The sequence below is a fragment of the Meles meles genome, chromosome 5 (genome assembly GCF_922984935.1).
Source record: "Meles meles chromosome 5, mMelMel3.1 paternal haplotype, whole genome shotgun sequence".
NCBI classification, from domain to species: Eukaryota; Metazoa; Chordata; class Mammalia; order Carnivora; family Mustelidae; genus Meles; species Meles meles.
In genome coordinates this window covers 53965452-53981909 of record NC_060070.1, presented here as the reverse complement: position 1 = coordinate 53981909, position 16458 = coordinate 53965452, and the positions used below count along the sequence as shown (strand labels likewise).

The 16458-nt window shown below is 35.5% G+C and overlaps 1 protein-coding gene across 7 annotated transcripts in view; it reads left to right on the top strand.

The window, feature by feature from the left end:
• Positions 1-16458, top strand: part of MYO6 (myosin VI) — a 155539-nt gene that overhangs the window by 100371 nt on the left and 38710 nt on the right. For all 7 annotated transcript variants that reach the window (XM_046004558.1, XM_046004557.1, XM_046004555.1 and 4 more), the window contains exons 13-18: positions 829-986; positions 2604-2695; positions 5104-5176; positions 7347-7474; positions 10293-10388; positions 10675-10848. In XM_046004558.1, the coding sequence (XP_045860514.1) occupies positions 829-986; positions 2604-2695; positions 5104-5176; positions 7347-7474; positions 10293-10388; positions 10675-10848 (721 nt within the window). The remainder of the gene's footprint in view (positions 1-828; positions 987-2603; positions 2696-5103; positions 5177-7346; positions 7475-10292; positions 10389-10674; positions 10849-16458) is intronic.

Below are 16458 nucleotides of genomic sequence, written 5' to 3'. Positions count from 1 at the left end.
AGACAGAGATCACAAGTAGGCAGAGAGGCAGGTAGAGAGAGAGGGGGAAGCAGGCTCCCCGCTGAGCAGAGAGCCCAACAGCGCTCGATCCCAGGACCCTGAGATCATGACCTGAGCTGGAGGCAGAGGCTTTAACCCACTGAGCCACCCAGGTGCCCCGACCTGAAAGACTTTTAAGGTTACTTCTAAATTTGACTTTTTTTTTTTTGGTGCTCCCATGGTGCCTCATACTTACCCTTATGACAGCATTTAGCATGCTGTTTGAAAATTCACTTTTATGGTAGTTTCTTCATTAGAGTATAATTTTCTTTAGGAAGAGGGCTCTGTGTCTGTATCTGCAACATCTAGCATTGTTGTGTAGTTACTTATATTAAATAGTAGAATTGGACAGTCCAGATTTTAAGATGTAAACATTTCTTCCTAAACAGTGTTAAATAAGGTATCATACTTTAAAGTTACCCTGAATTAAACACAGTTTCTTTTGCATTTAAAGTAAGTCTTTGAAGGTTGAAAAGAAATTATTCCTCAAATAATTTTTTATATATTTATCATGTGCAATAAAGCATAAATTAAGATTAAACCATTTTTTGAGACTAAGCTTCTTTTACTCAATAAAACATTTTTTTATCTATGTGTAGGTAACTTCTTTAGTTCTTTTACTATGCTTCTTAGCCCTATTTATTTGTACCTATTGGCAGATGACCTTCTGTAGCTATTTATTTTGTTCTTCACAGTGAATGTTTTAGATAAACTTTGATCTTGGTATCTGGCATTATTTTCCCAGTTATTATTGTAAAAAAGTTTCATTGATATAGTCTTCTTTTATAGGGTACCCTTGAAAGTGGAGCAAGCAAACAATGCTCGTGATGCCTTGGCAAAGACTGTCTATAGCCATCTTTTTGATCATGTGGTAAACAGAGTAAATCAGTGTTTTCCTTTTGAAACATCATCTTATTTTATTGGAGTCCTAGATATTGCTGGTTTCGGTAAGTACAATTTTGTTCATGAATCTGTATTTGGTATTTTTTATTCAGTTTTTCACATATATTTAAAATGTAAAAAAACCTTTTTTCTCTTGTAATACCTTTCACTTGATGTATTTTCAGTTATATGTCCATACTTACATTTCATTTCATAATGTAATTTAAATAGGAAGCCGATGCTTATAAAAGGGAAAAACTCATAGATTTTGGTCACACTAATGCTGAAATTAAAACATGTTGACTGAGGGGCGCCTGGGTGGCTCATTTGGTTAAGTGTCTGACTCTTGATTCTGGCTCAGGTCATGATCTCAGGGTCATGAGATTGAGCCCTGCTTGGTGTCTGCACTAGATGTGGAACCCGCATAAGATTCTCTCTCTCTCCCCCTCATCCCCTCCCCCACCTCAAAAAAAAAAAAGAAAAAGAAAGAGCATGTTGATTGAAACCATCATGGTTAGGGGATGTCTCTGTACTCCTAAATGAATGCAGCTGAATAAAGGTAAAGTCTTGAATGCTACTAATAAAGAAGATTAAGTCCTTAAAACCACTGACAATAGTGTAGTGCTGGGTATAAGTTGACCTACCATATAAGCCAAACTCATTGCTTTATGTAGAAATTCATCATTAGTGTTATCAACAGATAGCTATTTCCAGTGAATTCCCACCAAATGAAATAATATTTTTAAGGATATAGCACATAGTATAGTACATAAAGTACATACAAGATATTTTATGTTAATGTATATTCAAGATAAATATTGAGAACAACCACGGGGCTGTGCAATCAGAAATGAAATGGATCACTAACATCTGAATGCCATGTTGTTTTGAATGACTTTTGTAAAAAATCTCAAAGTAAGTCTGATTGATTTTATATTGGGCTTTATCAATGTGGGTGTTCCTTCTGCCTGTGTATAAGCAGTGTTATCCTCCTGTGTAGTTTGTTTGCTTTTGCCCAGGGGAAGGTTTGAGTGTTTACTTTTTGGGGGGAGTAGAGTTTTGGTTTTGATGTGATGTATATGTTAAAACTTTTGTTACTTTTTGTTCAAAGGTAGGCAAACACTCATCACTGACTTAAGATTTCAAAATCTTCAGACATTTGTTTCCTGGCCTGCACTAGTTTTAGTATAACAGGCACATACACAGAAACATAACATTTTAGAGCTGCAGGGATCTTAGAGATAATGTAATATAGTCTTTTCATTTTAAAAATGAGTTAGTGTTCATAATGTTTTTTATAACTGTAATTTTACAGATTACACAGAAAAACATCTAAAGCACTTGCATTTAAGTCATTTTCGTTCTTCAGTTAATTTAGATTGCTATTAACACCTGTGCTTAAGAAAATTATGTTGTAAGTGGCTTACGTTTTGTATCTTACACTATATAATATTTATCTCATTCAACACACATTGTTTTTGTTGAGTAAAACACAGTATTTTCAGTACTTAAATACTTAAAAAATTTTGTCTTGAGATAAGAGCATTTGAGGAGTCTGAAACAATTATGTGAATTTTTTTTTTACCTAATTTTAAACTAAGCATTGATACAATAAAATTTTATCCTAAGATAAATTTATAGTATGAAGTTGATGACTTTTGATTCTGGTTTTATATTTACAGAGTACTTTGAACACAACAGTTTTGAACAATTTTGCATCAACTATTGCAATGAAAAACTTCAACAATTTTTTAATGAAAGGATTCTGAAAGAGGTAATTGCTATTACAATTTAAATTTAAGAACTGCATTACGCTATTTTAATTTCAAGGGACAGAGACATGCTGCAGTTACACTGATAGATGGGGTATAATAATGTAAGGTGGTTCAGGAGATCAGAGATGGCTAGGACAGGCCCCCAGTGGCTTAGCTGTTACTCAGGCACATCAGAAGTGTTAATTGTACAGCTAAAGCTTAGGAAACCAATAAAAACTCTAGTAGGCACCTCCACAGAAGTGAACATCTACTGATTCGTACTAGTGTCTTTTGCTAGACTGGGAATTTCCGTTGTTTCTTGTTCTGAGTCTGTTGCCCCTACTTCTGCCACTGCCAAACAACTTTCTACTCTCATCTTTGACACTGGCATCTCCCACCCTTCCTCTGCTTTTACCCATTCTGCTACCTGCTCACCCTTTCTCTGTGTCACAGGAAAGCCACCAAATCATTGTGGCCTTTGGCCTGGAGTGCCTCTGGCCAGTGCTTTCTCTGCCAGGCTACAGTGTGCACTGCCCAGTTGCCACTGCTCCTAGTGAGTAACTCTGGGTGTGACCAACACTCACAACCCCAAGTCTAGGAAAGTTATTTTATAATTCTTTACAGAATAAGTAAAGACAGGTTTGGATCACTTGATTTGTGATTAGGCTCACCATTCTTATCTTGTATTTGAATTCTCCAGTATTTTGCTATCAGTATCTCTGGCTTTCCTTCCTTTTTGAGCTATTGGAGATATGTTTTACTGAATGTAGACAGTAAAGTTACAGGGAACTCAGAGATGATTTAGTTCAGCTTTTTATTTTACAAATGAAGAAACTGATTACCAGAGCAGTTTACTGACTACTGCAGGTCTGAACCCACATTCCAGCTGCTGATCCACAACCATGTTCTCCTCATATTAGTACTGCTGTTTTCTAAGTTCTCTTCTCCACTGTATCTGGTCTTGAAATGTGAAATATTCTTTCCTTTTCCCATTTCATTAATCTTTTCTCACATTTTTATTTTTCTTTGTTTTTATGGGTTTCCTAGCACTTTCCCTGTTATACTTTTTACTTGTATACAATTCTGGCATAAATGAACAGGTAAACCAAATACTCATCAGTTAAGATAATTAATCTGAATGTGTTTTATCCAGACACATTAATTCTTCCATTGCTATTTTAAGTTGTACATGTGTGCTTCTCACTTAACATGCCCTAATTCCCTTCCACACCAGCCCAGCAAGCTTTATCTAGAAACATGACCAGGAGATGGTATCTTGATACATGTTTATTTTTATAACAGTTCTTTAAAATAAATGTTTGGTTTTTAAAATAAATGATTGGTTCTTAAATGGATACTGACTTCTAAAATGATAGAAACCTTTTCTAGTATATCTTGTGGGAGGAAATATTTAAACATTTGGGAAAAAAGATTAAAATACATGTCAACCTAAGCTCATTGCATTGCTCACCCATCTTTGATAAATCCTTTTTTTTTTTTTTTTCTTTAAAAAGGTACCAGACTTATATGTGGAACTCAACTTTAATTTGTATGTTATTCTTCCAAATTACACTTACTTTTTACAATGTTATATTCCTTGTGTGTATCACTGTGTAGCTACTAGAGCCCATTTGCAATTAATTGCTGTTTCTTTGATTTTAGTGCCTGTGTGTACATGTTAAAAATCTCTCCTATCTTTGGACAACAGTTTAGGACTATTGAGGAAATAGAAGAAAGAAATTTCATGTCAAAGGGAGCTACTTTGTTTATCTGTTCTTTAAACTTTTAAAAACTATCACAGCAAGTTCTTATGTTCTTCTGTATATTCCAGGGGTTGGTAGACTATGGCCTTTGGGACAGATCCAGCAGGCTGCCTATTTATGCAAATGAGGTTTTATTGGAACACAGCCATACTTCTTCATTAACTGTTATCTATGGCTGCTTTTGTACTGTAGTGGCTTAATTGAGTAGTTTCGACAAAGACCATGTGACCCACAATTAAAAATATTTACTCTCTAGCCCTTTACAGAAAAAGTTTGCTGACTCTTGGTCTATTTTTCTAATAAGTTTGACTTTAAAATTGCTGAAGATATTTCAGAGCCTGGCCTTTCCTTGAGTTTGAACAGATCTCCATATGTGTGTATAATTTCTCTGCATATTTCAAGAAAAGTGTGCTTATCTGTAGGTGAGAACATTTCCACATATGTAAATAATATGTTGGCCATCAGTTTCTGCCTTTACATTGCTTTAGGGGCAGGGATCTTTCTTCCCTAATGTTTTGTAAGTCTCCTTAACCCCTGAACTAGTTGGTATGAGCCTTTGTACTCTGGACTAATCAACAAAAGTTATGAGCAGAAGTGGCACGAAACACACCATTTCATATCATAACAGTATTTCCATATCTGTGATTATGATTATTTTATTTTAGGAACAAGAACTTTATCAAAAAGAAGGTTTAGGTGTTAATGAAGTGCATTATGTGGATAATCAGGACTGTATAGGTATGTGGTTTTTTTTTATTCTGCTTTTGGAAAATATGGGAAGATATAGTACTTGCTTTTACTAGTAATTTTTCTGTGCTCTGTGATTGATACTAATTGTTATGGGAATTGAAACTCTGATATTTGAGAGAAGTTTTACTTCTCTTGTTCTGCCAGAAGTTTTTTTCCTACCAAGGCATCAAATTCGGCCATTGGTGAAAGTTTTCCTAAAATTTCTTTTGTTTACCGTGATGAACATTTTCATTCTTAAACAGCCAACGTGTGAGTAAGAAGGGAACTAAATGCCTTAAGTAGTAAAGAGATAAATTATCTCACTTAAGGAAGCCCATAGGTTAGCCAGGCTGGGAGTGAGGTTTTTCAGTGTTTGACTCTTCTGTAGTTTAGTTCCCTTGTTTCTGTTCTCTGCAGTCAGCACTCTCTGATCCATTGCAAGTTAGCTTCACAAGTTTCATGTGTCATATCTGGATAATGCAGTGCAGCCAGGAGGACAGGGTTTCTTTTTATCAGTATGGAAAGCTTTCCCTGTCACCCCACAGCCTAGTGCTCAGTCTTTCTTTTCTTTCCTACCTCATCATGAAAATCAACTGTTGGGCAGACTTTGTTTTCAAAACTCCATATGACAATTGAGTCAGTAACTCATATGCTACATTTGGAGACAATGTATAATAATAATAACAATAATAATAATAATACTGCTTTGAGAGGAGAAGGGAGTTGAGGGAAATTGGAAGGGGAGATGAACCCTGAGAGACTATGGACTCTGAAAAACAAACTGAGGGTTTTGAAGGGGCGGGGGCGTGGGAGGTTGGGGGAACCAGGTGGTGGGTAATAGGGAGGGCACGTATTGCATGGAGCACTGGGTGTGGTGCAAAAACAATGAATACTGTTACGCTGAAAAGAAATTAAAAAAATTAAAAATCAGCTGTGTTGGGACACCTGGGTGGCTCGGTCAGTAAAGCCACTGCCTTTGGCTCAGGTCATGATTCCAGGGTCCTGGGAATGACCTCTGCATTGGACTCCTTGCTTGGCCGGGAACCTGCTTCTCCCTCTGCCTGCTCTGCCTGCCACTCCCATGGCTTGTGTGCTCACTTGCTTGCACTCTCTCTCTGACAGATAAATGAATAAAATCTTTAAAAAAGTAATAATAATGCTTTATACTGATACAACTTTCCAAAGCATTTTTACATTCTAGCTGGCTCACAGCGTTTCCTTTACACATGACAGCCTTTCTCAGATCTCTGTGCCTTTGACTTTATATCTTGGCTAGAATTCCTCCCATTTTGTTTATCTTTCAGCCCACTTCATATCCTTCTATGTCTATCAAAATACTCATTTATAGCTTAATTCAGCTGCCCCCCTTTCACCATCACCACTTGCCTAAAAAGTATCATTCTCTGAACAATGCTATTAGAATTTTGATTTCTTTTCATATGTTCTATAGCTTTTGGAGTCTTGTCCCATTTAATAGATTTTATATACTTTTTTAAGCACTTTATATTTTATAGTCATTTTGTACAAGCAGGAAATTCAAATAACCTGAATGGTAGGAGGATAAAAATGTGCTGTTACTGAAGTTTTGCTGGAAAACATTTGAATCAGTATTGAAAAGTAGTTTTAAAAGTTCTGCATGTGAAAGTTTCTGTAGTTTTACTTCATTTTGAATGTAGGTATTATATGGAGAAGAGGAATTTTTGGTTCTTTTGCCTCTCTCATCCAAGCTTGCAGATAGAATGGTTATTACATTAATTATATGTCTATGGTGTTATTTTTCTAAAACTTATATTAGTTTCCCCTGCTATCTGAAAATAGAGCATTTTTATGAAAACTTTGAAAGCCAAAATGGTATAAATCAGAAAAGCAGTTACCATTTTGTAAGTGCAAATATTCTCTTACGATTTCTTTCAGCTAGTGAAAATAGGTATTAATGTAGGTCTTCCGTAAAAGCAAAGTGGCATAAAGCAGACTTTTCCATGGTGGAGGAAACCTGTATATGATGTTACTTTCCGATAAATTGTCAGATTTGAAATAAAATACCTGCTTTCTGTACCTGTGAGGATATTTACAAATCTGCTATATTGCTGCTGACCAGTCCTTTAAATTTGTGATTAGTAAATTGTTCATATATCTTTAAAATGTTTTTACCCTAACATTTTAATTTTTTTTGGAATAGATTTAATTGAAGCAAAATTAGTGGGGATATTGGATATTTTAGATGAAGAAAATCGCCTTCCCCAGCCAAGTGACCAACACTTTACATCTGCAGTTCACCAGAAGCACAAAGAACATTTCCGACTCACTGTGAGTTTACCATTCCAAAATTGAGACTCTATGGTAGGAAAAGAAATCTTTAGAAAGATATACTAGGTACTGCATATTAAATAATTAGAATAATAAATTATATGGGGCTGAGAACAACTGTAATTTATTCAGCACAGCATCTTCTGTAGATAGGCACTGAATTTATACATGTATAGTTTGGGTGATGATAATCTATCTAATGAGGACCCTTTTAGCTGGATAGAAAGTACATTTTATCAATCGAAAATATACAAAATGGTTTACTTGCTGTTTTAATGTTCTTCCTTTTAGTAAGGTGTCCACGAGTTGCTTTTTTTTTCTATCATGTGACCTTGATCACGTTCCAGGGGTTAGCACCTAGAATCACAAAGAGCCGCCAGTCTGCACGTTTGTAAGATGAACAGTAAAGTTCATGGCTTAGAGACTGGTGCAAGCAATCCATATTAGATAACGGGTAGGCAATTTATTTTAATGTTTTTTCCTAGGGATTTTTGAATGGAAAATATACTCAGAGAGGAACATGGAAACTGAAGCAGTAGAAGAATTAGCTGAAGGGAAAAACCAGACACAGAGCTGTAGAAATAAATGAGAAGTACACTTGTTTTTTTCTTCCCTTTTTTGAAGATTTTTTTTTTTTTTTAATTTTAGAGAGAGAGCACATGTGCAGGGGAAGGGGTAGAGAGGGAGGGAGAGAGGATCTCAAGCAGACTCTGTGCTGAACACAGAGCCTGACAGGGGGCTTAATCTCATGACCCTGAGATCATGACCCAAGCCAAAGCCAGGAGTCAGCCTCTCAACTGACTGAGCCACCCAGGCGCCCCCTGAAGTGCACTTCTGAAAGGTCTAGAAGACCTAGTTCCCTGAACTGCTGTTCGGACATAGGGCTGTGGTTGAATCCTTGCAGCAGTGAATTGTACGGCTGTTCTGCATGAGGCTGGCCCCTGTGGCTGTTGAGGTTCACCTTGTTCACCTAATTCTGTGTTTATCTTTACACTCAGCCATCATTACTTGAGGTAATACAAGGACAGTTCCATCCTTGTGACCAGTAAGAACTGATTAGCCCAGAGAAATGTGGATGTTAATTTGATCCAGGAAGGTAGGTGCTGCCTTAACTTACAGAGGACAACAAAGGAAAGGCAGGAAAAGGAAAAGAAGCTGCTTAGAGTGGCAAATGCCTCCTATTCTGTTTATTGTTTTGAGATTGTAACCTAGTGTAACAGCCAGGGTTTGATAGCCCTAGGAGCTGAAGTGAATGACGACAAGTATTCTTGTTTCCATACATCAATAACTAAATTAAGAATGTGTTAGGTAAATAGGTTGAATTCATTTCCTTGAATAGCTAATGTAATTATGATAACCTCAAGTGGACTGAATCTAATAATTGCCTGTCCCACTGACTTGGAGTTCTTCTGTATCCTTAAATATTTCTTATAATGGGGAGCTGTTTCTCTTCCGTGGAGATTGAAATAAAACAATACGTATCCTCAACACACTTTTGCTATGATTGAAGATGTGTTATATCCAGTCCTATTTATTTACTTTTCACTGGTCTTTGTTATGACCAGCCTGATGCATGGTTACCTTTAACAAGAGTACTGATTGCTGGTCAACAGAATTGTGACCAGGGTCTCAGACTACCCGGAGTTATATAGTACATATGACTATAGGGACAGCAAGCTAAAACATCAAGAATGGACTTTGGCTGCTTGTTTCAAAAGAGAACAAGAGCAAGACAGTAAATTCTAATTTTTATAAACTGTTGCTTTTGTTAAAATTCTTTGGAAATAAAAATAATAATCATTATCTATTGAACACTTAGTATGTGCTAGTCATTGATCTAAGGGTTTTACTTAAAGTATTTTATTTAATCCTCATAATCTCTGAGGTGGATCCTGTTTGTATCCCCCTGCTAGAGATGAGGAGACATACACAGAGAGGTTAAGTGACTGGTCATGTGTAGCATAGTGAGGAAAGTAGTGGATTTGGGAATCAGGCCAGGTATTTTGAGTCCAGTGCCTTCACTCTGACTCAGGCTGGTATTATCACCTCACAGAGAAGAGGGTCCTTGGTCTGCCAGCTCTCTCACCTAGAAAAGGCCTTGGTAAGGCTCTCAAAGTCTTAGCTTCTGCATTTTTAAATGAGAATGTCTTTCTTATCCTTAGGTTATTTTGAGGGTCAGACGTATACTCTTATGTGAAGGCATTTTGGAGACTTTTAAATATGAGATGCTATAATTGATAGTATAACCCTAAAATGATTCAGTGTCCTTCAGATAGATTTAGGCTCCTCTATACACATGTTAGGATGTATAGCTGTATGAGTGGGAAAGTTCCTGTACTGATTTCAGATGTGTTTTAGAACTACCTTGGCTGTACCTAGGAATCGGATATAAATGGTATGGGATTTAGGAGGTTTAAAAGTTCTCCAGGTAATTTGCCAATCAAGGTCAAGAACCACTTCTTTAGACATAAATAGTTAACTTTATAAAATGCCCATTGTTTTGCCTACTTACAGTGTGGTTTTTTTTGTCTTAGTCCTTTTTTCTTTTCTAAGAGTTTATAACCAAATACTTGCTAGATTTCATTGGTATTTTAAAGCTTACTAGATGTTTCAAAGGCAGTATAATTGTGTGAAGTGTGAAAATATCCTTTATAATTTTTTAATTTTTTAAAATTAACATATAATGTATTATTTGTTTCCGGGGGTACAGTTCTGTGTATCCTTTATAATTTAAGTATTTCATATCCCAGATGTTTTCTAAAGGAAATTATGTAATCTGTTTTTGATAATTTAATAACTGATATATGTACTCTTTCAGATACCCAGAAAATCTAAGTTGGCAATTCATAGGAACATCAGAGATGATGAAGGCTTCATTATCCGGCATTTTGCAGGGGCAGTGTGCTATGAAACAGTGAGTATGACTTTTACCAAGAGAAAACCATCTGAAGTTGAAGCTTCACTGTACAGAATGTTCGTCTCTAGCCACATCTGGTTTTTTCCATTTAAATTTAATGAAGTTTAAAATTTAGTTCCTCAGTACACCAGCCATACTTCATGTGTCTATATTGGTGAGAACTGTGTTGGACAGTGCAGATATAGAACAGTTCTGTCATCTTGGAAAATTCTATTGAACAGAGCGATATCAAGGGATATTACCATAGGATGGACTGAATCATTCCTGTTCCTTTATTTTTCAGACCCAATTTGTGGAAAAAAATAATGATGCTTTACATATGTCTCTTGAATCCTTAATATGTGAGTCCAGGGATAAATTTATACGAGAGTTATTTGAATCATCCACAAATAACAACAAGGATACTAAACAAAAAGCAGGAAAACTTAGCTTCATCAGTGTGGGAAACAAGTTTAAGGTATTTGTGTTAAATTTATTACTTGAAAATTTGTTTTTGTTGCATTTAGAGTAAAATATATTGTTTTATACTTTATAGAAGATAATATAGATTACTATAAAAAAAATCCCCTGAGTGAAATGCAAGAGCAGACCCTGCCTTGTTGATATTTGCATACAAAATAACATAAAATAGGTGTAGTAATTGTACATACAGAAATTCTTAAAATTTTATGAATCTGTTCTTTCTTGTTGCTTAACATATCCGATTCATACCTGCTTCTCCTAATGTTCTTGCTTCTGCTTACTGTTTGGTTGACCTTCAAACCTTCTCTTTCCCATGTGTTTTCTGTTTCCTTCCTCATTCAACAGTTTTGTTTTAGCTGGAGTAGTCCAGCTCGGGATGGCTAGAGAGGACTAGTTGAGTTGAGAGAGAAAAGCAGGCACAGCCAGGGGCTTCAGGTAAATGATCACTTTCACGGACTCTTATTTATAGAATGGCTGCCATTTTAAAAAGAGCCTGTCTCAAGTCAATGATTCAGCTTTTAATTTATTTTCAGTGTGTTTTCTTTCACTGTGCTTTATGGGTGTATGTATTGCACTGCACTGAAATTTGATTAAAGCTTTTAATAACTTTGTAAAAGATAAGTGCTTTGTGTGACAAACCCTTCAAACTGCTTATTTAACATTGAGGAACATCTCATTTGTTTATTTTGGATCAGAAATTTATTCTTTGAAGTCTGACAAGGAATTGTCACATGATGTATCTTAGAAATGGAACACTACTCATTGGTTTGAATAGTTGAGTATTTAGCATAGAAAAAGGTAATTTAAAAACTTTTGTATCGTAAGTTAAATGAATAAAAAAATCATAATAAATAGGACAAAGACATGAAATTAACTTCTTTTTTATGCATTTCCACAAAATATTGTTGTTGTATTTACAAGAAAACTCTGCATATGGCTTTCATTATGAGTATTTTAAATATTAAAAAATGGTGTAATTAGAAACTATTTAAGCATGAGAATACTATAATAATAACAACAGTGTAAAGCTCCTGAAATCCCTTGTGGGTTGAAATAAGCTCTAAATAACTACCTTCATAAAATAATGTTTATAAAGCTAGATTTTTTAAAAAGTAAATATAAATGTAAGAGAAAGCTCTTAATACTTTGCAGGTAATTGAATAAAAAGTCTAACTTTGTTATAAGTTATATTCATTAATTATGAGTTCCTAATTCTCTTGAGCAATATTTTTTGTGTGTGTGTGTGTTTTTTTTTTAATTTTTTTATTTATTTCTTATTTTTTTAATAAACATATAATGTATTTTTATCCCCAGGGGTACAGGTCTGTGAATCGCTAGGTTTACACACTTCACAGCACTCTCCATGGAACATACCCTCCCCAATGTCCATAACCCCCCTCCCCCTCTCCCAACCCCCCCTCCCCCCAGCAACCCTCAGTTTGTTTTGTGAGATTAAGAGTCACTTATGGTTTATCTCCCTCCCAATCCCATCTTGTTTCATTTATTCTTCTCCTATCCCCCTAACCCCCCATGTTGCATCTCCACGTCCTCATATCAGGGAGATCATATGATAGTTGTCTTTCTCCGATTGACTTATTTCACTAAGCATGATACCCTCTAGTTCCATCCACGTCATTGCAAATGGCAAGGTTTCATTTCTTTTGATGGCTGCATAGTATTACATTGTGTATATATACCACATCTTCTTTATCCATTCATCTGTTGATGGACATCTAAGTTCTTTCCATAGTTTGGCTATTGTAGACATTGCTGCTATAAACATTCGGGTGCACATGCCCCTTCGAATCACTACGTTTGTATCTTTAGGGTAAATACCCAGTAGTGCAATTGCTGGGTCATAGGGTAGATCTATTTTCAACATTTTGAGAAACCTCCATGCTGTTTTCCAGAGTGGTTGCACCAGCTTGCATTCCCACCAACAGTGTAGGAGGGTTCCCCTTTCTCCGCATCCTCGCCAGCATCTGTCATTTCCTGACTTGTTAATTTTAGCCATTCTGACTGGTGTGAGGTGATATCTCATTGTGGTTTTGATTTGTATTTCCCTGATGCCAAGGGATGTGGAGCAGTTTTTCTTGTGTCTGTTGGTCATCTGGATGTCTTCTTTGCAGAAATGTCTGTTCATGTCTCTGCCCATTTCTCGATTGGATTATTTGTTCTTTGGGTGTTGAGTTTGCTAAGTTCCTTATAGATTTTGGACACTAGCCCTTTATCTGATATGTCGTTTGCAAATATCTTCTTCCATTCTGTCAGTTGTCTTTTGGTTTTGTTAACTGTTTTCTTTGCTGTGCAAAAGCTTTTGATCTTGATGAAATCCCAATAGTTCATTTCGCTCGTGCTTCCCTTGCCTTTGGCAATGCTCCTAGGAAGATGTTGCTGCGGCTGAGGTCGAAGAGGTTGCTGCCTGTGTTCTCCTCAAGGATTTTGATGGATTCCTTTCTCACATTGAGGACCTTCATCCAGTTTGAGTCTATTTTCGTGTGTGGTGTGAGGAAGTGGTCCAATTTCATTTTTCTGCATGTGGCCGTCCAATTTTCCCAGCACCATTTATTGAAGAGGCTGTCTTTTTTCCATTGGACATTCTTTCCTGCTTTGTCGAAGATTAGTTGACCGTAGAGTTGAGGGTCTATTTCTGGGCTCTCTATTCTGTTCCATTGATCTATGTGTCTGTTTTTGTGCCAGTACCATGCTGTCTTGATGACGACAGCTTTGTAATAGAGCTTGAAGTCCGGAATTGTGATGCCACCAACTTTGGCTTTCTTTTTCAATATTCCTTTGGCTATTCGAGGTCTTTTCTGGTTCCATAGAAATTTTAGGATTATTTGTTCCATTTCTTTGAAAAAAAAAAATGGGTGGGATTTTGATAGGGATTGCATTTAATGTGTAGATTGCTTTAGTAGCATAGACATTTTCACAATATTTATTCTTCCAATCCAGGAGCATGGAACATTCTTCCATTTCTTTGTGTCTTCCTCAGTTTCTTTCATGAGTACTTTATAGTTTTCTGCATATAGATTCTTAGCCTCTTTGGTTAGGTTTATTCCTAGGTATCTTATAGTTTTGGGTGCAATTGTAAATGGGATTGACTCCTTAATTTCTCTTTCTTCTGTCTTTTTGTTGGTGTAGAGAAATGCAACTGATTTCTGTGCATTGATTTTATATCCTGACACTTTACTGAATTCCTGTACAAGTTCTAACAGTTTTGGAGTGGAGTCTTTTGGGTTTTCCACATATAGTATCATATCATCTGCGAAGAGTGATAGTTTGACTTCTTCTTTGCCGATTTGGATGCCTTTAATTTCTTTTTGTTGTCTGATTGCTGAGGCTAAGACTTCTGGTACTATGTTGAATAGCAGTGGTGATAATGGACATCCCTGCCATGTTTCTGACCTTAACAGAAAAGCTTTCAGTTTTTCTCCATTGAGAATGATATTTGCGGTGGGTTTTTCATAGATGGCTTTGATAATATTGAGGTATGTGCCCTCTATCCCTACACTTTGAAGAGTTTTGATCAGGAAGGGATGCTGTACTTTGTCAAATGCTTTTCTTGAGCAATATTTTTTCCTCTTATTTTGATACTCTGAAATTCCTGAGTAGACATATGATAGCAGATTAGTTTAAATAATATATTAACCTAAATGAAATGGTTATTATTATTATTTTTGTACTGTAGTATTATAGTAGTATTGCTGGTAAGAACATACTTGAAATTTCAGACAATATAAATAAAAACAAAAACATTCTTAAAATTCTTTGAATTAAAGTATTATGTTGAGACTTGAAATGTCTAAATATTGCTTATGTGCAAAATAGGATATATTTTGCATATTAAACTGCTAAAACTATAACAGTGATATTATTAATAACAAAATTTCAAAAATGTTTTATGAGATACTTTAATATGAAGTATTAATTCTTTTTAATTCAAATTCCATTAACCAACATATATCATTAATTTCAGATGTGGTATTCAGTAATCTGTCAGTTGTATATAATGCCAGTGCTCATCACATCATGTGCCCTCCTTAATGCCCATCATCCTGTTACCCCATCCCCCCACCCATCTCCCCTCTAGCAACCCTCAGTTTATTTCCTATAGTCTCCTGCTCTAATGACTTCCCATTTAGCTTTCCCCTTGATCCTCTTCCTCTATGATCTTCTGTGATGTTTCTTATATTCCACATATGAGTGAAACCATATGATAATTGTCTTAGTATTAGTAATTCTTAATTTAAAATAGAATAGCTTGTTAAATTCAAGTTATTTGAAACAATAAAACAAAAGAGGCTAGCATTTACACTGAGAACTTCAGTTATCCATTGTTTCTGAGAACCAGAAGTTCTCTACTGAAAAGTAACACTTTCAGGTTATTGAAACATAATTCTTTTACTATTAGTGTTTTAGAAAAATAATCCTTTTTGATGGAAATCTTACTCTATTATGTATATAAATATTTGTATGCTTTAAAATGAAAATAAAATACAAATAAAGCATGGATTTCATAAAACTGTTTATACCTTACAGCCATTGACTGCTTCCTTGATAACTGACATTTTTCCCTCTTCTCTCAAGTTTGTTTTTGCTACTTCTATCTCCATTTTTTTGGAGAACACTGTGCTTATTCTGTGGATTAAGAGGCATGGACTTTGTGACAGTTTTCTTTTCAAATTAGTGACTCTCGTACTTGCTTTTCATTTATTTGGTGATCCAGATTGATAAAAGTTGTCCAAACTCAGTCAACCAGATAAGTGGGGTATGGCTGTATTTTTTTTAATCCATTGGGAAATTCACTCAATTTTTATGACTTAACCCTATGATACCTGAAGTATACTTCAGTGTCATGGGTAAAAGAATGAACTTTATTAGGCCTTGTTGGAATTTTGGCTTTACCATTACTAGTTCTATGATCTTAGGAAAGTAAGTTATCTCCTTGAATCTTAATGCTTGTACCTAAAACATGAGGCTAATAATATATCCTTAATTAGAATTGTTGTGCAGATTAAACATGATAATGCCTGTGAAAAGCTTTGAAGCAGTGCCTGACTCATGGAACACATTCAGTACAATCTACCAGTTATTATTATTATTAAATATAGCTATGATCCAGTATGTTGATTTAAGAATCAGCGTCTTAATTTATCTTTTTGTGAGTAGTATTACAAGCATCTTAGTATAAAATTGACATAAGAATTTTACATAATTTACTTTGTAGAGAAATAAAGCAAATCATGATATTAATGTATTATTAAACCAGATTAAATTATTACCACTTAATATTATTATAAATAGGAAAATATAGTAACTCATAGTGTTTATTGTCAAGTTGTTTTTGAGAAAATTGTCTAAGCTTTTAAAAATAACTGGAATGTGAAATATTTTAAAATAACAAAGAGGGGGCACCTGGGTGGTTTAGTCATTAAAGGTCTGCCTTCCACTCAGGTCATGATCTCAGCGCTCAGGTCCTGATCCCAGCGTCCTGGGATCAAGCCCCACATTAGGCTTCCTGCTCAGCGGGAATCCTGCTTTTCCCTCTCCCACTCCCCCTGCTGGTATTCCCTCTCTCGCTGTGTCTCTCTGTCAAATAAAT